This window comes from Thermobia domestica, chromosome 8 (assembly GCF_964235325.1).
Source record: "Thermobia domestica chromosome 8, izTheDome1.hap1.1, whole genome shotgun sequence".
Taxonomy (NCBI): Eukaryota; Metazoa; Arthropoda; class Insecta; order Zygentoma; family Lepismatidae; genus Thermobia; species Thermobia domestica.
Genome location: NC_137461.1, coordinates 289,701,924 through 289,725,224, shown reverse-complemented (window position 1 = coordinate 289,725,224; position 23,301 = coordinate 289,701,924). Strand labels below are relative to the sequence as shown.

The 23,301-nt window shown below is 35.2% G+C and overlaps 1 protein-coding gene across 1 annotated transcript in view; it reads right to left on the bottom strand.

Moving 5' to 3' along the window:
• Karybeta3 (karyopherin beta 3) overlaps positions 1 to 22,680 on the bottom strand; it is an 89,526-nt gene extending 66,846 nt beyond the window's left edge. Inside the window, exons 1-6 of the mRNA XM_081769972.1 lie at positions 22,528 to 22,680; positions 10,049 to 10,198; positions 6,468 to 6,694; positions 2,525 to 2,621; positions 718 to 822; positions 148 to 273 (exon numbers count right to left, since the gene is read on the bottom strand). Of these exons, the coding sequence (XP_081626098.1) occupies positions 148 to 273; positions 718 to 822; positions 2,525 to 2,621; positions 6,468 to 6,694; positions 10,049 to 10,198; positions 22,528 to 22,608 (786 nt within the window). The 5' untranslated portion in view covers positions 22,609 to 22,680. The remainder of the gene's footprint in view (positions 1 to 147; positions 274 to 717; positions 823 to 2,524; positions 2,622 to 6,467; positions 6,695 to 10,048; positions 10,199 to 22,527) is intronic.
• Between the last annotated feature and the right edge of the window lie 621 nt (positions 22,681 to 23,301).

The following is a 23,301-nucleotide window of genomic DNA, read 5'->3' as shown; positions in this document are numbered from 1 at the left end:
GTAATTTATGAAAAGTAACTTACACAAAATTTTCTGCTATATTGTGGGTTTTGATTTCTTTACGCGAAAGAAAATATATCCTTAGTAAAGAAGATTGTATTCAAATGGTAGCTCATAAATTTTCACATTAAAGAACTGCACCCTTACCTTCATACATAATTCCATGATTGTTTCCAGCTGAGGCCTTAAATATTTGGGGGAAGTCTCTGCGAGGTCAATCAAACACTTGAGCAACGTATCATCATCAAGCTTTTCGATGCTCTCTGCGATCACCTACAACGAACGAAACGAGAAGTCGTATATAACACATTTATACAATACATAAATATCTACTTCTGAAAAGCAATTCTAGATCAGATTTGGAACTGAACTACTATTCGATCTGCTTAGAAACTCGTAATAAATTTTGGAAGGTTACTGTTACCGAAACAAAATTAAGGACTTGCTTAAAAGCTAGAAAATCTTGGTGGCAATTTTTAAGTCCTTAGTTGCGGTGTTAATGCGAGGTTAAGCACTAAATCTAACTTACTTGTCAAGTTTTGACACTTATTAAAACATTTCAAATTACTTAAGTTTAGAAAGTGGCGGGAAATGTAACAAAGATCCTCCTATAATAATAATAATAAAATAAAAAAACCTTAGCCACAGCACATTCTGGCAATAGAACAAAGAAGAACTCTAAAAATATTTATTATTTGTAAGTTAAGTCAAACCAACCTGAACCATGGCAGGTAGAAGATCAGCGAAGTGTTTCTGAATGGGTACTTCCTTCTCATGAAGTAAAATGAAGGATGTCGTTGCTCGTACAGCTTGAAATCGAACCTGGAAAAAGTAGGAAAAAAAATTAAGGAAATAATGTGCGATGAACTTTGAGACCATTAAAAGAATATTATTATAGACGCGGACACAATGAGAATGAACGAATTTAGTGCAAAGTCAATCACGTATATACATACATACTAATAACAATGACTACTGCTTCCCTGCAATGCAAAATGGTGGATGATATATTCTGCGATCACCACAGTTAACTAACTCACTCTATGACCTATATGGAACAACGAGGTTCTATCCCGCGTTCATAAAAGCTCTCCATTGACTTCTATCCTTATCCAGCTGGATCCAGTTCTTACTTTGTATTCGTGTTTCTGCGAGATTCATCTTAATATTGTCCTCCCATCTACGCCTAGGTCTTCCTAATGGTTGTTTTTCGATTGGATTTCCAGTTAAAACTTTGAAAGCGTTCCTACTTTCTTCCATTCTGGTTACATGACCTGTTAGGTCCTAGATTTGATGACCCTAACAATGTTCGGTAAACGGTATAAATTATGTAAGTTCCTCGTTATGAAGTTTCCGCCATTCTCCATTCCCGTTCCTCTTGGGTGCGAATATTCGTCTCAGGATCTTGTTCTCTATGTTCTTCCCTCACAGTAAGCGACCATGTTTCGCAACCATACAGCGCAACAGAGATGATTATATATTTTAAGTTCCATATTCCTCGACAGAATTCGCGACAAGAGATTTTGAACTGAATAATAAGACAAATTTCCTGCTTTCAGTCTACATTTAATTTCTTCGTGAATATGATTTTCCTCTGTTAATATTGATCCTAGATATTTGAAACTATCCACTTTATCAAAAGTATTATTTAATATTTTAACGCATCCATTATTTGCTGTATTCCGATCCCGACGCACTTCCATGTATTTAGTTTTCTCTGCATTTACTTCTAAACTCATGTCTCTGAAAGCGTTTAACAAGGCCTCTGCACATCTCTCTGTTGTTCTATCATCCTCTATTAAATTTACATCATCAGCATATGCCATAACCTGGTGAATATCGTTTAGCTATAGGCCCTGGTTGCTATCTTTGATTTTCTTTATAGCGTACTCCAGGACAAAGCTGAATAATAATGGCGACACCGCATCTCCTTGTTTCAGGCCATTCTTGACGTGAAAGCTCGTGGACAAGAATTTTGCTACCCGGACTTTATTTTGGAATTTATTTAAACATGTTAATTGAGGAGTTTGATGCAATGAGGGCGTGGAGGCTAAACAAGCATGGCAAAAGCCACAAATGCGTTTGATGCAAAAAGGGCGTAAACTCGCTTACGCCCTTATTACATCAAACTCCTCAATTAATGTAATTAGCTTTTCCGGTATTCCAAATTCTAAGAATGCTGTACAATGTTTATCTCCTAACCGAGTCGTGCTCGCCATAGTTACCTTGGATAATATACAAAACATGATATTTCCACTGTGTAGCACGAAGTTTTGAAACGTTATCGATTTGTGAAATCTTGCACATTAACAACATTTCTTCACTCAATGTCTTTGTTAAGTATACAAATGCAACAGAAAGAAAGGAACAGTATTGAAGGAAAAATTTAATACAATAAATCACTCGCTACCCTGTTTAAAAGCATTACGGTATAAAGATAATTATGTCAAAAAACTATCATGGTTTTTAATTTATAATTCTTTAGAACAAAAGCACTACAAAATTAAAACACACTGAAACTTACCTCGTATCCTGCTTGGTCCATGAGGGACTGCTGCATCATTTGTTTAATCAGATCCAGATAGTTTGTCTGTTGGTTGCCGAATACACCGGGAACCGCACTACAACAAAGAGAGCACTTACAAAACTTGCAGAATCAAATAAGTGCCTGGTATCAAAATTTAGAACTGGTTCTTCCATCACCTACTCACTGATAAAATTATTCTACACAAGATTTAACGTTACAGAATTATTCTAAGAAAGTTCTTATGATACTTAATACTAAGTAATGTTTGACTGTATCAATTTGAAAGAGAAGTACCCTGGCCTATTTATTTTAATTCCTGTGACGCACAAGACATTTTAGGGTACTGACTGACTGACATTGTCATAACGTCTTCATGTAAGATACGGGAAGAAATCATGCTATAAGACATAGATAAAACACATTACTGCGGGGACATGGGATGTGCAGAAGTTACGACTGTGCTCAATTATGTTTTAAGAAACAACACACATCGTTTCTGAAAGCTTTCCAGTTGAAACTGTGTATGAATTGTTTTGATGCGTAAATTTAAAAGAAAGGCTTAACCTGTTAATATATAAGCCTTTTGTTTACCCCACTTCTCCAGTAAGTAAAGGTACGCAGCTTCTCAGAGAGTCCGTGTTTATTTTTAAAAATACTATGTTCTGAGGCTAGGCTTACAATACAAGTTAAAAAATGTTTTACATACTTAGACAATAAACTATCTTCTTCAGACTAAGTAAAGGACTAAGAATTAATTTCTGGGCTTTCGGCATCTGTAGTCATATTAACCCGTGACGTATGAGTGATGACGCCCCTCAACAAATCATCCGGCCGGGGAAGTTGCAAGGAAGGAAGAAAGACTTGGAACCATAATTGTTAAGTACCATTCTAAGATTTGCCTGTGTGAATGAGGAAAACCCAAATAAAACCTCACCCAGGACGGCTGGCTTCAAAAAGCTTTTTACACATTTTCGATCGTCTCCCCACCGAGAATTGAACACGGAACTGCTTACATCATATACCAAAGTGTCTACTAAAATTCCAAAATTAAATTTCATGACTTTTTCGTGATCTTTTCTTTACCAAATCATAAAATTTTCTAACATTTGTGTGTGAATTAGGCTGAGATTTCATCCATGCGATAGAAAACTACTTTGCCTACGATTTGGTAGCAACTAAAACCTGCCATAGACATTTTTGATGGTGAATTGAATTTTGACGTTTTATAGAACAAAATTTTCCAATTTGTACTTACATTTGTAGTTAAAAAAAAATCGTGACCCGAAAGCTACATTTCGTGACCTTTTCGTGATTTTCATGACCGTTTTCGGATTTTGTGACTTTTTGTGACATTCGTGAGCGATAGACACCCTGTATACCACTAAGCTACGCGGGGAAACAGCCTCAGTGAAGGGAGAACAATATTGCGGTACGAAAACGTTGTAATCAATGCAGTTCTTGATATCTATAATATAAGATTATATTAAATGCATCTTGCAGAGATTGATGGAATATTGTAGATGTCATCTGAATTTTCCCAGGAATTTGATTTAGAGCATAAATCAGATTGAAAATTGTGATTTAAAAATATTATGTAGTCGTCTAACATTTAGACTGAAAAATGTTCAATTCTGGATCCAGTCGAACCCAGAATTCTTGATTCAATTGTAATTGCATCAAATCCATACTTATAGATATGATGTAGAAAAAAGTTTTTCCTTATTTTATCATACAATGTGATGTAGTCTATTCTTTGTTCAACTCTGATCCTCAGAAATATTTTGCTTTAAATAAATTTGACTTCATTATATGAGCCGTTCCGGGTAGCAGAGGCCAACTAAACATCAGGTCATTTTCTTTCACTTTTCTAAAAATCTTAGAAGATTTTAAACTTAAATTTTTTATAAGATTCCCAACGAAAATTTTCTGATTTTCTTCGTACTGCCAAAAAAATAAAACTAAAATAAGGATAGTTTACTGAAAGGTAATGATAAAAATCTCGAAAACTGCTGACACGAATTTGTTTACATTTTACACGTCAATATGGTTCAAGCAATTTCTCTAGGAAAATCGAGACAGTTATCATTCTACTTACCGATTTGTGTAATTTCTGAATATTACTTGCACTTCCGAAGTAAAATCAGAGAAAACAATAATAATGGAATTAACCACGAGAAGAAAGGTACTCGACCACACATTGTCAAAAACAACAATCATATGTCAAATGACGGTGTGAGTTACGTTATGACAGTTGAGTTTTGCGTTCTTTAGTAGAAGACTGACAACTCATTAGTACTTTCGCTATTATGCCAATGCTGTGCAAATTTCGTAATTACTGCTTCCCATTCATCATTTAAAATATCTCTTGTACAAATTTATATTTGGTTTCTTTACATAAACACATTTTCAAATACAAGTCTCTCTACTTCAAATTTGGTAACCGAAACAGTATCACCCATCACATCAAGTGAGTACTGAATTCATATTAGGCCTAACTAATACGATCAGATTTTTAGGAATATCTCCATTTATTACAGTATTAGTGCAGGGCACGAGAAACCGCTTTCGGAGAAAAACCGAAATGATTTTTCTACAAACCGGTTTTGCTAGTTTGATTTGATTTGGTTTTGGGTTTACAGGTTGTCCACTAAAATTCGAAAATGAAATTTCGTGACTTTTCTTTATCATACCATGAAATTAACTAACATTGTCAAGAGCGAATTTGGGTGCGAAGTAGGCCGAATTTTCATGCATGCGACAGAACTATGCTCTGCTTGCGATTTGCTAGCGTCTAGAGCCGATCACAAGACATTTTTGGTGGTGAATTTTGACTTTTTATATAATAAAATTTTCCGGTCTATTTATACTTGTACAGATAAAAAAAAAATCGTGACCCAAAACTAAATTTCTTGACTTTCATGACTGTAGTCTGATTTCATGATTTTCGTGACCGATAGACATTCTGGTTTAACGTCCCTTCCATCAGCGAGGCTGTAAGAGAGATGGACCTACAGCTTAACATGGGATCCAAACCACATGACTTTCGCCGGGAATCGACCCCGGGTCTTCCACATCCAGTTTTACTCATCTCTAAACAGTACTCCAATGTCGTAAATCAGATTCAAAGGTACAAAATTGTAGTTTTCTCTCTTCATTTTAATGATGTACAAAAATATTCAAAAATAAATTGCTTTTGATTTCATGGGGTGTCGCCGGGAATCAGTAGTTGTTATATGGGATCCGCGTGAGCAATGCTGATGTCTAAGAATGTATGAACATATAAAAAAATCATTATATATAACCTGTATATTTTCCATACTTTTTAAATTTATATCAGAGTAAATATTGCTGCTTGATGTTCCACAAATAATATACACATGTAAATAACAATAATAAATATTGCAGTTTCCTACAAAATTAAACTTCACAAGTTTGTAATTAATTCCACAAGCAATTTACAAATTCGACTTAAGTATGTAAAAGTCAAATTAAGTAAAGGTTTACGGAAGGCATTACTTACGTTACTGTATTACTTTCTTTTTAAATTTCTACTACTGAAGTCAACAATTACACCGTGTAAACCACCTACACACTGTCAATCGATGGGACATGTAATTTCACCATTTAGGGTGACAATCGAAAAATTCTAAGAGTTGCGTTTTCGATTACAAACATCATGCTTGCTAGGTAAAGAAAACATACGCCGATATACGATTCCTACTGGGTTTTGTGCAATATGTTTTGTTACAATTTCTTATATATTCTTTACAGTTCCTGGTTTTGGAAATTTAAGACACAATCTACAATTCTATCTGTATCTATAATGTAACTAAATCCCCAACGAGCTCAAAATATCAAAACGTAAGACACATCCCACTAGATACTGACTCTCAAACCTAGGCTTTTTGTACTTCAGTGAAAAATATATCCAAATACTTACGTAAACATCCGAAGCGCACTCTCTTTAAGCACTGGCATTGGAGAATTGGCACACTCAAATAAAAATCTGAGAAATTCCGGCCACTGATTGTTTCCATCGTCATCTATAAGATTTCGAGCAACTTCTGCTGCAACGTCACACACTTTCTTCCGAATTGAACTGTGTTGCTCATTCTGAACGGCCAGAAGCACCTGCTCCTTCAACTGTTGCTGGGCTTCTGGGGTTAGCTGCTCACAAGAACAGAATACATTACCTCTCTGAGTGATCCAAGCAATGAAATACACAAATGAACATTTATTTCATTTCAAGCCCCTTAGCATGGACATTACATTCATCTAATACCTACTTACCTTTCCTTTTTAATATTATCCGTCTTATACTCGGTAACCTAACTGCTATCTGGCTTGAACCAATGAGCCCGCGACGTGTTGATCTAAGAACTTGAATAGAATTCCCGCATCACAGTGTTCAAGGTTATATAACAATTCGACTGTCATAATAATATAAACTAAATGCGGAAATTCTCAAATGTGATTGGTGCGAACTATTGCCAATGTATACATCATATCCTTTACGCATGTTAAATTACCTTTTACCACAATGCTAGTTTTCATTTTGTTTGTTAACAGTATTTATGATTTATGATTACATTAAGCATATTGTATCAATTTAGTTCGTTACTTGCTCTTTTCAGGAGTAAAAGAACCCTTTAGTCACACATTTCCTAGGTGTAAAAACCTTCACCCGCTATTCTAGTAGATAGCGTAGGCGCCTTTGCTGCACGTGGTTTTGATTCTCGGTAGCAACATTAAAAATTACTACATGAACTGTATGTAATTATTAAAACCATGAGTCTTGCTTGTTTCCATTTCTTGAAAGATAGTAGCCGCGCTGGTTCAGTGGTGGCACTTTCACTTCTGATGTATGATGTCTTTATTCGATCCTGCTCGTGCCAAGTGGGCTTAGTGGTGAACAAATAATAGTTTCGTGGGTTCTCCTGTTTCCTCCTTTTTTCTTTATTCCACCATTTCATTCATTCTCATCATCACCGTCTCTTTAACTTACATAGTATAACCATGGGACGTATACTTTGATCTAATATCAAAGCTAATAACTCAAAAACACGTTCGACAATTAACGTGGAAACTGCTAGTATGACTACCTCAATTCACAGGTTTTCCACAAAGGTACAAAGGTCAACTTTCTACACAAATTTACAATTTAATACATAAATTCACTTCTGTGAAAAAAAAAATGACAGGATAGAAAAATAAATAAGCAAATACACAAAGTGATCAAGTTTAATAAAATTGAAAAAAAAAAAAAAAAAAAAAAAAAAAACCTTACAATTCTTGTTCGAATAGCTTGCCTTGGTTGCGTAAACTAGCATGCAGCCTACAACGTACTTCAGTCAGTCACTTACGATAAGAATAACACTTCTCTAATAGCTGACGAATGAAATACTACTGTACAAATGGAAGTACTTGCGTGTAACTGGTTTCGTGAAATCGAATGTTTGTGGAGGTGGCCCGATACCATGACCGGCATGTAAGTACGGATTTAACGACATGTGATTTCTACATTTGGGGTGGTATACTGCACATCGACAGTATCCAAAGAAGATTTAAGAAAGAGAATCTTGGCAACCGCCAAGCACATAAAAGACATGTTCTCGTCGGAAGTGACATTGATTGAAGTACGTCGTTGTCTGTGTGCTTGCATACGGAACCGAGGGAAGCAATTCGAACAAGAACTACGATTTCTAAGTTTATTTATTTATCAGATACAGATCAATGTCTATTTTACACTGAAACAATGTAACAACGTACATAATAAAATATTTTTAAAAAAATAAAAATAACAAAACACATATATACAAAATGTACCCTATTTACAGATTTTGCTTGTAAGATTATTTTCAGTCAAAAATATCAATATCTGACAATAAAATATATAACGATGCCGGCCTGAAGTATAAGGAACGTCGTAAAAATGATACTCTGGGTATTACGCATGTTAGTACTGTATGACTGCGAGTCAGGCGAAAAGGTACGCGAAAATTGAGAAGAACGGAGAATAATTCGGAATTAATTTTCCCATCGATAACTTTATGGAGAAACAGCAAGTCTGCAACCATGCGTCGAGTAAGTGGAGTCTGAATATTATTAAGTTTGTTTAGGAGCTCTGTTTTATTAAGATTATGAACTGAAGGAACTCTTTGACAATAGCTAGAAAAAAAGTTGAGGACATAATCAAAACGGGACAAGTTTGAACCACACACCATATTCCATATCGGTGAGCAATATTCAATTTTAGGATATACAAAAGCATTGAAGAAAATATAGTGATTTGAGATCGCGAATTTAAGCAAATCTGTATTTCATGCATTTCATTAAACTTAATTCTTTGTATAGTTTCCATTCATTTTCCTACACTGGTAACTTTCCCACGCTCAAGTGAATTTACAAACCAATTTCCACATTAGTGCTATGGTACATGGGTGTTGCTTTCGTCTAACTCTTTCGAAAGTTGACTAAATATCTGTACATATATGAAAGGCTTACGAAATGAAGTACTCATTTTGGTAATGTGTACCGTACGCCAACTGTCTCAACTTATTTATTTCTTGTTACTATTATTCGCTTTGATGTAAAGGATTAAAAAAAAATACCACCATGATTTGCGATTTATAACCATTTCATGTCTGACTTCCTGGTAATTTTGGCTTTAAAAAAATTCCACTGATCAGCTGTTTTGAAAGTTTCAATTTAGTGGTCAGGGTGTAGTCAAATAAATAAATAAATAAATAAATAATCTCCACATTACTCCAAAAGCACTGATTTCCGACTACCGAACAAATTTGTGCCAAAATTAGTTGTAGAATAACCCCTTTCAAGGATTAGATAGAATTACCAATCACTTTCTATATATTGTCCACTTTATGGCATCTCTCTTGCCAAATACAAAGAACAATAGTTTGTGTCTTAGTGTAGTCACCAGTAAATGTAATAACAATGTTTTTCATTTCGACTGATGGCTTTTGATAGCATTACATGGAATTCCATTTTCTGTCAGTTAAATAACACGAACTTCAAGGGTATTCAGGAGGGCATATGAGGTCACGATGGACTTTCGATGCCACATTGGATGCTATTTTCGGTTCTGGGATAAAAATAAAATGGTGGCTATTCGTATTTTTTTTTTTTTTTTTTTTCAGTCACTAGTTAACCATTCTGTTTAGCACAAAGGATATATGGGAGGGGAATTACTGCTACACTGGGCTTAGAACTATACTCCCGTTTGTATCAGAGCACTAGGAATCGAATCTAGAAACAGCTGAAGGTATGCCTAGGTAAATTAAATTCGATGTTTAAAATTTACTTCGATCAAGAATTACAATGCTCCGGTATTCAGTTTAAAGGAATATTTCTTTCTTATTTGTAACTTCTTTTTCCTTAGATGATATTGTTGACACTTAAGTTTTTGGCAAAACCTCAATAACAAATGATCTGGCAATTAAAAAAAAAATCCTTGCTTTCAGACCTTTAGAAATTTCGAGTGGCGAGTACGAAAACTCTTACCTTTGGGTAGAACTCCATGAAGTCAGTGGAGAAGAGACGGCGAAGCAGAACTGCTGCCATCTGTCGTAATCCTTCATCCATCGAAGCATTGTGGACAGCAGCAAGCAGTAATGTCACCTTCGATTCAATGGGAAGGTTATTGTAAGTTTCCTAAAAGGAAAAAGGAAAACGTATTTATTCAGACCTTTTTCGCCTATCTCTATATACTTATAGGACCCGGAAATTACATACTTAGGATGCTGTTTTTGAATTAAATACACAGCTATAATCAAAATATTTATCCATGGAAATTATTTACTTTATGCTTCTCTTTAAATTTTTTACGTATATCAATTTCATTTATTTACTGAACTTCTAGATACAACTTTATCATCATTAATAATTAACAATATAAAAGAAACTAAATTTATTTGGATACTTAATGATGGATGCTATCAAGTGTGCAAATAATGTATCTCAGGACAAATTTCTTGTTAGTCGCATCTGTATGCATTGTAAAATGAAATGAAATGGAATCTTTATGTTTTACGTCCCACAGTTATGTTGGTTAGGCTAAAGAACATGGTATGAATGAATGAAATGGAATAAAGTGGGAGGAAACAGGAGAATACCGAGAAAATCCACGCACACGGTATTTGTCCACCACAAACACTTGGCTCGAGATGGGATCGACCCCGGGACCCCATGCACTAGAGGTGAACGCTCTACCACTGAGCCACCGCGGCCCCCGTAAGATTACAGAGGGAGGTCATTATTTAAGCAAGAGCCTATATTGAAAGCAGAGATGCAAAAAGCAGTTTTTTTGAATCGGTGGTTTTTTGCACATAAAAAGCCGGCTTTTTTGAATAAAAAAGAACAGAATTTTGAAAATTTTGGCTTTTGTCTGTTTCATGATTTTTCTGTTTCAATAGATTTCTTAAGGTATACTCTAAAGTTAAATAAGATTCGTGACCTAAATACCATATTTCGCTCTGGAATTCACCATCATGATGGATAGAGCACATGGTTTATGAATTAAAGTAAACAAAGTACGTAGTATTTGAGGGCAATTTTAGAAGCTATTTAACTTTATTTTAACTTCTGAATTATCAGCATTTTTTCTTCTCTAGATCGTATCCATGTTTTACTTCTTAGAGCTTAGTACTCTAGCTTCTAGCACTTCAGAGCGTACGTTTTTCAATATACCTGTCAGAGCGTACTTCCACATTTCCGTTATACTGTAGCTGTGCAATGATTTAACAATAATCTTCCGGACACAACCCTGAATACCATTTGATAGAAATAATCAGTATCGGACTTAGAAAAATATTTGGGTGGGGCTTTTCTTATTAATGCTTAGTCTTTTTAAAAAATTCCTATTTTTTTTATTTGAGGACAGGTTGAAGTTTATGAGTAAAGGCAAAACTATTTAGTTTGTTTTAGAAATTCCGTAATTTCGGGGTAGAGGCTTCAATCCGAAAGACATCCCCACCCTAAAACTTCGCAAATCCATTATTGCTGGTAATTAGTAATAACAAAGATTTAAAAACGACTAGAAAGGAAGTCGGCCAGGACTCTCAGTACACGCACTATCTCTACATTCACAGATGGAATTAAGAAAAACTTGTCAAAATGGTCGAATGCGGGGTTGAATCCCGGACTTCACGATAGAAGCGCGAAACTTACTTATGTTTGTTGTGCTTAACTTAAATGTATTCTCTCTCTCTTCCTCTATGACTACAAAAGCTCTCCATCAACTTCTGTCCTTATCCAATTCAATCCAGTTTCTATTCTGTATTCCTATTTCTGCTAGATCCATTTTAATATTGTCCTCCCATCTGGCCCTAGGTTTTCCTAATGAAAGTTTCCCGATTGGATTTTCAGTTAGAAACTTTGAAAGCGTTCCTACTTTCTTTCATTCTGACTACATGACCTACCCACCTGAGCCTCCTAGACTTGATGATTCTACCGATGTTTGGCAAACCGTATAAATCATGTAGTTCCTCCTTATGAAGTTTCCGCCATTCCCCATTCCCGTTCCTCTTGGGTCCAAATATTCGTCTCAGAATTTTATTCTCAAATAATTTCAGTCTGCGTTCTTCCCTCAGCGTAAGCGACCATGTTTCACAACCATAAAGCATAATAGGCACGATTATCATTATACATATTTTAAAGCTTTAAATTCCTTGACAGAATTCGCGACGACAAAATATTTTGAACTGAATAATAACAAGAATTTCCTAATTTCAGTCGACATTTAATTTCTTTGTGGGTATGATTATGGTCTGGTAATACTGATCCAAGATATTTGAAAGTATCCACTGTGTCGAAAGCAGGGTTAGCTGGTTTAAACCAGCAGGTTTTTTCAAAAAACCAACTGGTTTAAACCAAAAAGGAAAAAAGGACGAAAACTGCTTTAAATCCTGCGAACTTCCATGGTGACGTTTTCATACATCAAACCATCTGCATTAGTTTTATCTCCTATTCATCTTTTAATCAAGGTGTCCTATGTTCAATTCTCGGTCGAACCACAACCCTTCTTTCACGTGTAAACCAAGCAGCGGTTTGGATGTCACTTTAAAGCGAAAGTCTTCTTTATAAATTCGGTATTACATAAAGATGTTAAGCATAAACATACGAAACGAAGCCAAATTGTTTATTTTTGCTTGCCTGAATATTTGTTGTTTAATAAAGAAGCAAAGGTTGCCTAAATGTGTTGATAGACATTGGCAAAATTTATCGACTGCCTACGTATCTTTCAACATTAGCTTGGATTGGACTTAGTTTTAATTTTATTGAATGATATCTATATACTAAATTTGGAATTTAATACCTGAGTTTTAGCGTACTGATTATGATACGTTGACCTTAAGATTTTACACGCAAACAAATAACAGGATTCGCTTTGCATTTAAAGTAATAACAGGATTTTCCCAATGGCTAACGCGGAAGTTTCCCCATTTATATGTAATTCTGTATAATGGTTTTACTTGTGCAACTATTTATCTTTTTGTCCTGAAATGACTCTTGACAATTATATTAACAAGTATGTAAAGATCAGTACAACGTATTTTTATTAGGAGTCCTTCGTGAGTGAGTAGGCAAACTCATTGCATTTCTGGCCAATTAGTCCCGGTTTCGAGTCCAAATGGAGGACAATTTCCCTCGGATGTAAGTCGGGAAGCTGTTTGGATCCCGCTTTAACCTTATAAGACACCTTCCCTGTTGTTGCATAATAGCAAGGCGAAACAAACTTATTTTTATCCATCTGTAATATAAATACATACAGTAAATTATTTAAACCAAAAAAAAAAAACGGTTTTTTTTTCAATAAAAACCATGGATTTTGTCAACCATGGTCGAAAGTATTAATTGATATTTTAACGCATTCATAATTTGCCGTATTACGATCCTTGTGAACTTTCTTGTATTTAGATTTCTCTGCATTTACTCATGTCCCTGCAAGCGTTTAATAAGGCCTCTGCATTTCTTTCGATTATTCTCCTATCAGATTTACATCATCAGCATACACCATAACCTGGTGAACACCATTCAACTAGGCCCTGGTTCCTATCCGGAACAAAGCTGAATAATAACGGCGATAACGCATATCCTTGTCTCAGGCCAATCTCGACGTAGAAGCTCGCCTTTTTCTACTCGGACTTCACTCTGGGATTCATTTAAACACTTAATAAATCTAACTTTTTCGGTATTCCAAAATCTGTAAGAATGTTATCAATAAACAGTTGATGTACTGGGTAATATATTCACATTTCTTTTCGAGTATTTGTCGAATGCTAAATATCTGGTCGATTTCGACTAAATCCACACTGATAATCTCCAATAATTTTCATCTGCGTATGGGGTCAATCTTATTAATAGAATGTTACGAGAAATTCCTCGATAATTATTACAATCAATTTTGTCGTCTTTCTTGTGAATTGGGACAGTGATTGGAATACATTGAAAAAGGGTGGAAGAATCATAGAATTTCTGGTAAAAAAAAAAAAAAGAAAAAAAGATGTAACAGACCGATTACCGGTTTGTTTACATTGGATCCGTATTGTTACGTGTACCGGCTGTCAAAGTTGGTTCCCGCATAATATTACTGTGCCCAGTTTTGTTATTGTTAATTTGTTTTCATTATTGTTAGTACAAGGAATGGCACAGAAGTATAAATGTACTCGATTTTTTTTTTAACATGAAATACGCACGTAAACACATCTGAAAATTTCATCCGAAAATTCTATTGTTTTCCTCAAACTCCGTAAAGTACCGATTCACTTCAAATCATATAACAACTTATGTAACAACTTCTCTACAGTTTATACAGTATTCTTAGAACAATTAATATAAGTAAAACTAAATACTACTAAATTTTAGCTTAAAAGATTACCGAATAGACCTTGACGCTCATTTGTTACATTATATTACTGCTGATATGACGATCCCTCTGGCTGTTGCCGCAAGAGGGCGTTCGAATCGCTGTATGTGAAGCTAATAGTTCAAACATGGCGGCTCGGCAGTGTTAATAATTCTTCTGTTGTCATGACGCAAGGTAAATAAGTGCTTGGAGGAAGTAACCTCCTCTTTATAATTTATTTGCATAGGATTTTTGATAAGTTAGATATTAAAAATAGATATAGAGATTCATGATTCTTACGGTTAGGTTCTTGTATCGATATGTATTTATGGTAAAATTGTGTTAATTATAGTCAAAGATATAACTGTAGAAACCGCGTTTATCGAGGCCTGGCGACGAGTGTAGGATGACGCAGTGAATTGATAGATTTCAGTGTGGAAGAACGATGGCTTGTTAGCTCCTCCAAAATTTTAGAAATTCTGTGACTAAAAAAGTAATTCGGCCTGTAACCTAGTCAAAATCGTGATTTAGACTAACCTGAGATGTTATTTGGGAAGAAATAGATACGGAGGAGTCTAACAAAAGTCAAAATTTAATGAAACCTTTCTCGGCTACAAGCCATCGAATGCCATCTCCGCCATTATTAGACATATGCAGTAATGGAGTGGGAGATGTAATTTATTGAAGTTGATTGCGGCGGTGTACCGGAAAGATATTCTACGTTTGTGGAGTGTGTAGCCGGTGTACCGAAGGAGTCATCTCTCGATTTTAAGAAAGCAAAGTAGATGAAACCTACTTTGCGAAGTTTGATCACCCAGTTCAACCTGAGGAATATTCTGTAAAACCTGCGGATAAACGGGTAACATCTTTTCTTATTTTCCTATAAACAATATAGCAGTTTGACAAATGGCATTTTCAAGAATCAGGATGGGTAACTAAATTAGAGGGTGTTACGCGTCTATGAATTTGTCAATCGTCGCCATCCACTCATACTATAAGCATGTAGAATTGAATTACTAAATCTTATGTATGTCTCGACGCAAAATTTGAAAAATGTGTATGTTGATATTAGGGTAATATTTTACTTTGTGCGTACCTTGAAGTATGTATCGTGATGATGCCTTATTTTGTGAAATATTTGCTGTAGGTTAGGTCTAATTTGCAAGTGTGATCTTTAGTATCTATGTAGGTTAGGTTAGGAGATTCTCTTATGTCAATTGTAAACATTATGAAATTTCTTTGAGTGCTCTAATATATAAATGTGTCCTTTAGTTGTAGTTGTAATAAGCGCGTGTAGGTTAGCTAAAATTTCGTTTCTTATCTGTAGAACCGGTAACAATTGTGGTTTGAGCGTGATTTTCTATATTTTGTCGTGTGTCCCTTTGATATTGATTTTGTAATGTATTTTGTATACGTGCTTGCCATATCATGTCGTGTGCATATTAAATACATGTAATGTCGGTAAAATTGTATTTCGAACGTGTCTATTATTCTCATTTTGTCGTATGCCCTTCTATAGTATCTCTTAATACATTAGTAGTTTAAAAATCCTCTTTTGTATGTATGATCACACTGCGTTGCATCAGATATTTAGTTTTGTAGGTTAGGAAAATTGAACCTAACATGTCCTCCGATGTTGATATCGTATCGTGATGAGTGCTAGTAATAGATTTGTGCCGATGCGGGAGAACGTTACTCTGGACATACCTCCGGAGTTCGACATTACTATTGATAAAATATTATTTCGTGTTATGTTTGTTTATTTTCCGTTAGGTATATATTTACTTTGAACGTGCCATAGTTACAGTGCAGAATTAAATGTTCGTTTATATATATATATTTGCCTCATTAAAAACCAATAACGTTGGAATGTTTTTCAACTTGCTACTCTCACCAGTAGAATATGATTTCTCATGCGTATCCATCCCTCTATGAGTTTAATTGATTGTAAACAAAGATAAGTTAAAAATGATAGTAATTGTTTACGAGGCGTTTCAGTAATTGGACCCTGTCGAGTACATGTAGTTTTTTTTTTCTGTTTTGTTTTTCGCTAGACATCTGTAAATATATCATTTTTCATTAATAGTAGTGTTTTCATAGTAGACGTATTATGCGAATGATGCATAGGCTAATGTAAAGTAATGCATGATGCTACTCATTTTTTTTTTAAATTGAAAAATGGAGTTGTAGTAGCGATGATTCTGCCTATGTCTGCATAATTTGCATGTTGTTTGAGGGATGACAGGGATATTATAAGTAACGAACGCCCAATTAAAAAGAATCCTCTGTAAATACATAAGTAGAAGGGATGGATCGTCAATTCTTTGAATAATAATAATTTCGATATGTACTAACGAAATAAGTTTGAGAATCATGTTGGAGAATCTGGATATGTTAAAGCAATCCTTCTATAAAGATGTTAATGAAGTATCTAGAGATACCACGATGGAGGCAAATGTTTAATGACAATTTTTTTTCTTTTTTGAATCTGTTATAATGTAATCGTTAACCAATGGCACAAATAAACTAGTCTTGAGAATTTAACTTTATGATTTCAAATACAATTTATAAACTTGAACTTATACAGTTCTAATCGCTCTTTTTTTTTCATATACTAATTAAGCTGAATAATGTTGACTCTTAACTCTTGGTTGGCCATAAAACAAGAATTTGGAAATCTTCTGATAATAGTAGTAACTTTATTTTTTTTTTCCTTCTTCTTCTTTAAAATTAACGGAACCTGAACATTAAGTCTAATATAACCTTGAATTTTTTTTTTTCAATACCCTGGGATGGTATTGTTATAATTGGCTACACCAGCCAAGATTCTATTTACTTTAGCGTTAAAACACAATGAACAAAACCGGATTGTTATAATTGGCGATCCAATCCAGGATTTGCCTGATATGTATTTATTCTTTTATGACCGTAATGTCGGTTTGTTATAAAGAAAATGAAAAATCGTAACAATATGTTAAATTTTCTTGTTCAGAAATTCAGAAACCTTTACGACTGGGTAAACCGTAATGGTGGTTATATTCTACAGCCTAGGAAACCATACGCTCAGATGAACCGTCTATTACGTATATGATCCATGAACAGAAAATTCGATACTTTCCCGATTCTGAACAAGCTTAAGGAACAGTCAGTGCATTACAGAATTTGGAGCTTAACTGATTTTGCAGATCCGAAGCACCTGATAGGTGGTAACAGATTATTACGTATGTGATCGATCAGTAAAAAATTTGTTCGAAATATTCATACAATATATATGAAAGTTAAAACTTAACTGAAAAATTTCATGAATGTATAGAACCACCCGAAACGAAACTCTTCACAAACTAGAATATACAGACCGCAAACTCAGCGAAAAACTGGAAACTTGGCGACAGCAGCGCCTCTAACACGCGACGACGGAACTAAATCGATCTGACGTCACCTACGTGGAAATTTCGGAAGTAACCACAGACTATATTTCCGCTCCTTTAGGTGCATTTGGGAACAGCTTTTTCTGTTGACGTACTTCGCGGAACTTAAGATATTTTCAAACTGAACTCTTTAAAAGAAAGAAAAATCTACATACATATATATATATATATATATATATATATATATATATATATATATAAAAGCTGGAATGGAACGTCTAGAAAAGAGACAGTACAATAAAAAGTGAACATTAGTTTACACTACATCTAACACTGAGATGCGAAGCAGACGAAAACAATCCGTCGGTTACTATGACAACCCATGACGCCAGGTTCCAAGACCGATGGCAGCGCCATCTACACACAACACTGATCCCGCCCACCGAGAGCGTTGATTGGTTCTTTCGCTATGTAGACGATCCAAACTGATGTCAATAGCGCATATACGAAATTGCTTGTCTGTATGTATTCTATTCTGTGAAACTCTTGATGTGCAATTTCTCTCATGTTTTTATTTTGCTTCAAAAAGAGGGTGTGTGGTATTTTGAAGTACAAACACTACATACAATTTTGCTAGTTATTTGTGTATCATATTTTTAAAGTACTTATTGTATACAAGAGGTTAAAATATTATTACATATATTGGTTAATGCTTTGGAATTTATAATGTAAATATGTTAAGAATTTTAAAAAATCTTTTTGAAATTCATGGTTTATTTTCGAGGTTTCATATTATCTGCATCAATTACTAATTAAATGAGTTTTTTGTTGTAGAGAAGCGAAACAAGATCTGCTTTATCAGTTTAAAATTTTTTTCCAAAAAAAGCCGGTTTTTTCCGCACCCTTGCATCTCTAATTGAAAGACACCATCCCGGCATTCAACTGTAGTTGAACTAAGAAAAAATCCCAGGATGGCAGATTACCAAACTAATGTGGAGGCTTAAGACCGCGAAGAAGCATCATGCTGTTGAGAAAAGCGTATCGCCCCCCCTCCCAAATGGGCGAAATACAAACACCATTTGATCTAATGAACGTGATAGCTCTGGCATCACACGAGGTAGGCAGAGCGCGGACTAGAATAGAATCCCTTGTTGGTTTCAAGAACGGATCAAACCGTGCGGTTTCGTAGGCACCTGGTGATAAATCAGTGGTGAGTAGATCCACTTGTAACATTTCACACCATCTCAAAAGAAATTAAACTACACGAGTGGTCTCCTGTCTAGCTCGAACCAGTAACGTACGCAAATTCCATCAACAAAAGTTTATACACTCAATCCCCTATCCTTTTCGAGCAAGTGGGATTTTTGTGTATATTATGATACGTAATGTACTAAAGGTTTATTCTTCCATAGTATCTTGCTAGAGAGTTTAAACCCCGAAGAACTCCCTTGCGTACGCCACTGGTTCGATCCATTGTGCAAACATCTAATTTTACTGAAGTTGTAAAATTATTGTCACATTGCTCTTTTACTTTATTGAGCACAATTTCAAAGCAAAACAAACATCTCTTTATTTTCTTTTTAAACTTGAACGTTCCAGGTTTATGTTCCGAAGCTAAAGGAGATTCTGGTAATGGGAAGAAATAGTGGGATGAAGAAATTGGGAAGAAGCTTCAAAACCTCGAGAAACCCACCCATAAGGTGTTTTCTACTACAAAATTCTACTCGGCGCGTGATAAATCGAACTACTAACCCCGAACACTAAACATATCTGGATATAAGCAGTAAAATGTTATGTAGCTATAATCCAAAGTAAATCATTTTTTGTAAGAAATTCTACTGTTTGGTCCTCTGGAGAATAAAACAATCCGTTCTTACTCTGCCTACGGTTTTCGCGTTTAAGTTTGGCAACGCGGTACTGTACGCTAATGCCAGCTAAAGCAATATTACATACCCTTTTCGATGACAGAATACGTTATTAACTAGTATATTTTAAGTAATAAATAATTTCGCTGAGGAATTTTGATTGGGGGGCCGTAGTACTACTCTGTAACACTTGTTTCTAAAAATTCTCTTAAATATATGAACGAAAATCACACGTGCCAAGATGGTCGAAATTCCCTAGGTAAGAGGCAGAACCGCCATGTACTCCACGTGGCATCAAACAAATGAAACGCGCTAGTCGTCAAAACAGGCAGTAGAGAGGAATACCGGTACGCCTTTTTTTTTTTTTTTTATTTGTTCAATGACTCATTAACTAATTCGAACTCACTTTGTTACCCACTTTTTAACATCCTAGCTAGTCAATGAATAATTCCTAAAAGTATGGCGTTTCTCCTCCTTCCCTAAACGGGAAGTGAGGCTCGTCGTCTATGACCGGTGATTATAATATATATATATATATATATATATATATATATATATATATATATATATATATATATATATATATATATATATATATATATATATATATATATATATATTAAATACTAATCTTGATTTAGAAAACTAGTTGTAGACTGATCAGAATTTTGGAAGTATGTCACTTTTCACCTAACACTGAAGTATTTTTCTCTCCCTTCTCCCCCCACCCCCTTCCTTTTCTTTTCCGCTCTCAAGTCGATTCACATTACTTCACCTTAGTAAGGTTTAGAATGTAACTCCCAATTTCTGTATTACTTCTCTGCGACACACAAAATGCAAACATTTGAATATAATGTCATGTTGCAAACGATACTTGATTCATTCATCATAAGACAAGCTTTTGCTCGAACTCAGGCGCTGAACCAAGTAGATAATATCTGTATGGCTCCGAGTTCGACTTCATCAAAATGCCTGCATTGAGCAAAAGTCCGAATACGGTTTTGAATTTCGCCTTATGCGCCAGATTTTATCCCATATGGTTTTGTGTTGAGCTGGAGCATTACAACTCAAACAAATAATTGATTGCGAATTTTAAATTACAATGCGAGCCGATGCATCTACCTAGACCAAGAAAACCGAGTAACTTAAGACTGAAAATCTTTTTGTGAATTGTAATAAAAAGAAATCAGTAAACCTGCTAATCCTGAACATCTTTGGAAAGTAAACAAACATTCTCGTTACACTAGCATTCATCCTTTCCACTCCTTCCGTTGCTGGAGTACGTACGGAAATCAGAAACACTGTGAAAAGGGGACACACATACCGTATACAAAATGGAAGGCTTGGCTGTTTCTAAACATGCGCAGTAGTTTTATTCTCCTCGGTCATGCTTTGTCCACTTGTTTTCAAGTATTGCTTTTGTCGACAAGGTTCTAGAACACAGGTTCCCGTTCTCATTTAGCTGTAATAAAGACAAAAAACAAAAAAAAGTGCCCTGCGGGGCTCTAACCCGCCTTCACCCGCTAACGCCCGCTCGGCAATGCTGTGTGAATTAAATGTTAAACTTTGGTCTAGAAAGGAACCAAACCAACCTGGCTACTAACGTACATAGGGGTGACCTGTGTTCTAGAACCTTCCCGCTTTTGTCCGATTTCACCTGTATCACTCCAACTGCGCCCACACTTCTGTTGTTTGGATCCGTCCTCTGATTCCATCAACCGAACCAATTGTCTCAATCCTTCAACTCCACCGAGTGAATCCGTCTCTTGCTTTCAATCTATCGTACATACATCGGCATTTTTACTTTATAGTTATTATAAGTAGGAGTAGGTTTCAGTTCATTCGCTACTTCTTACATACAAATGCTAAATTTAAAGAGTTCTATAAAGGTTACCAGCTGCAGTTAAATACCGGTATCCTATTGCAAATACCGGTAATTCGACTTTTGGGTTAAGTGCCGTACAGTAGGACCAGGCATATGGAACTTAAGCGAAACTACACTATACTTTCGTAAGTCTCAACATGTAGAACGTACTCTGCGGCAGAAAGGTCCACAATACTTTCTATAAGCTGTGCCCTTATACTCACGGATATCAGAGGCTCCGAATTCATTGCAGTCTTCAATATTACCTACCTAAAATATTAACTTACATCCAAGAACTACTTGCCACATATATATATACACAAAACGACTATGAAAATATAACTACTATCAACATCCAATTAAGTGTGTATTGTGATATCGAGTTATGTCATTAGTACGACCTACGTCTTAACCTTGCCACATATATATATACACAAAACGACTATGAAAATATAACTACTATCAACATCCAATTAAGTGTGTATTGTGATATCGAGTTATGTCATTAGTACGACCTACGTCTTAACCAAGGTGTATGAATCATTTCCGTGAAAATTCGTCGCAGTTGAAAGGTAGCAAGACTGGGTAATTCAACCTCGTAAAACTTACATATTACTTCTCACGTAATTTTTTAAAGTATCTCTGGAAATTGTAACGTTTTTAAAAGATACAATGGACTTCTGTCAATAAAAAGTACGGACAGTGGAACAGCGAATTCTAATCCACATGGTAAGGGTAGTATTTACGATGTACACCAATATATCTACTTCGAAGAACCATATAGTTTTACTATTCTCAGAGGATTAGTATTGCTCCCGTTGTTTGGTAACATTATTGGTTTAACTTCAATAAACTACTTTGAGAGTACACTTATTACTTTACGTGCCCAAGGCCATGCTGTCGACTTGACAAATACATGGCAGGTCACCCTGGCGCACAGTCACACACAAACACATATATTTCGTTCAATTACTAGGAGGGCGACATAATTCTATAACACATTCATGAACTAGTTTTAATGTTGTAACTAATAAACCCACCTCTGCCTGAGTTCGTATGTCATTCTCTGTACTAAGAAGACCGGTGAGCAACTCTCGAAACTGCTCCTCGCTCGACGCCATATTCACGTTTTACAGAAAGAACTGCGCATGACCGACACTTTTCCCGCCTTATCATCGCGGTATTTTACATACCGGCTGACACTATAGATACACAGGACATTCAAAGGCCTAACTTATACTTCGGTACCTTTGATTTGAAACTTATTTCTACAGTAGTGACAAATCTCAACAAGACTTACTTTTTGGGAGGGTGTCTTTCTTTCAATACATTTTCTTATCTTCTCTCCATGTAATAAAAGTAGTAAAATATTATTATAATGCACTATGGCAATTAATTTATTTTGCATATTTTTCGTAGCAATTTACAAGATAGGTGGAACAGAATAAGGCTCGAGATGTTTTGTTTCGTCTTATTTACATAATAGGTATAACACATATTTTTTTCTAAGTTCGAGTTACGTTATGGTGTGGAAATTCTTCGAAGGAAGGCACAGAATAAGACCCAAGCGGGTACATTGCGTGATACTTCGAAAAATAATAAGCTACTCACAACGCAACGCAAATAACGCAACAAGTTGACACAAAGCGTGATGTCCATCAACATACACAGTACATAGCAGTGTGTGTCAACACGATGCAAAATTTCAAATCTGTTAATGTTTGTATCTTAGTACGTATTCACGTTTGCGAAAAATTTAGAAGATTTTTTTGTCATTAAAAATATATAACAAATTATAAACTTATTAATATAAA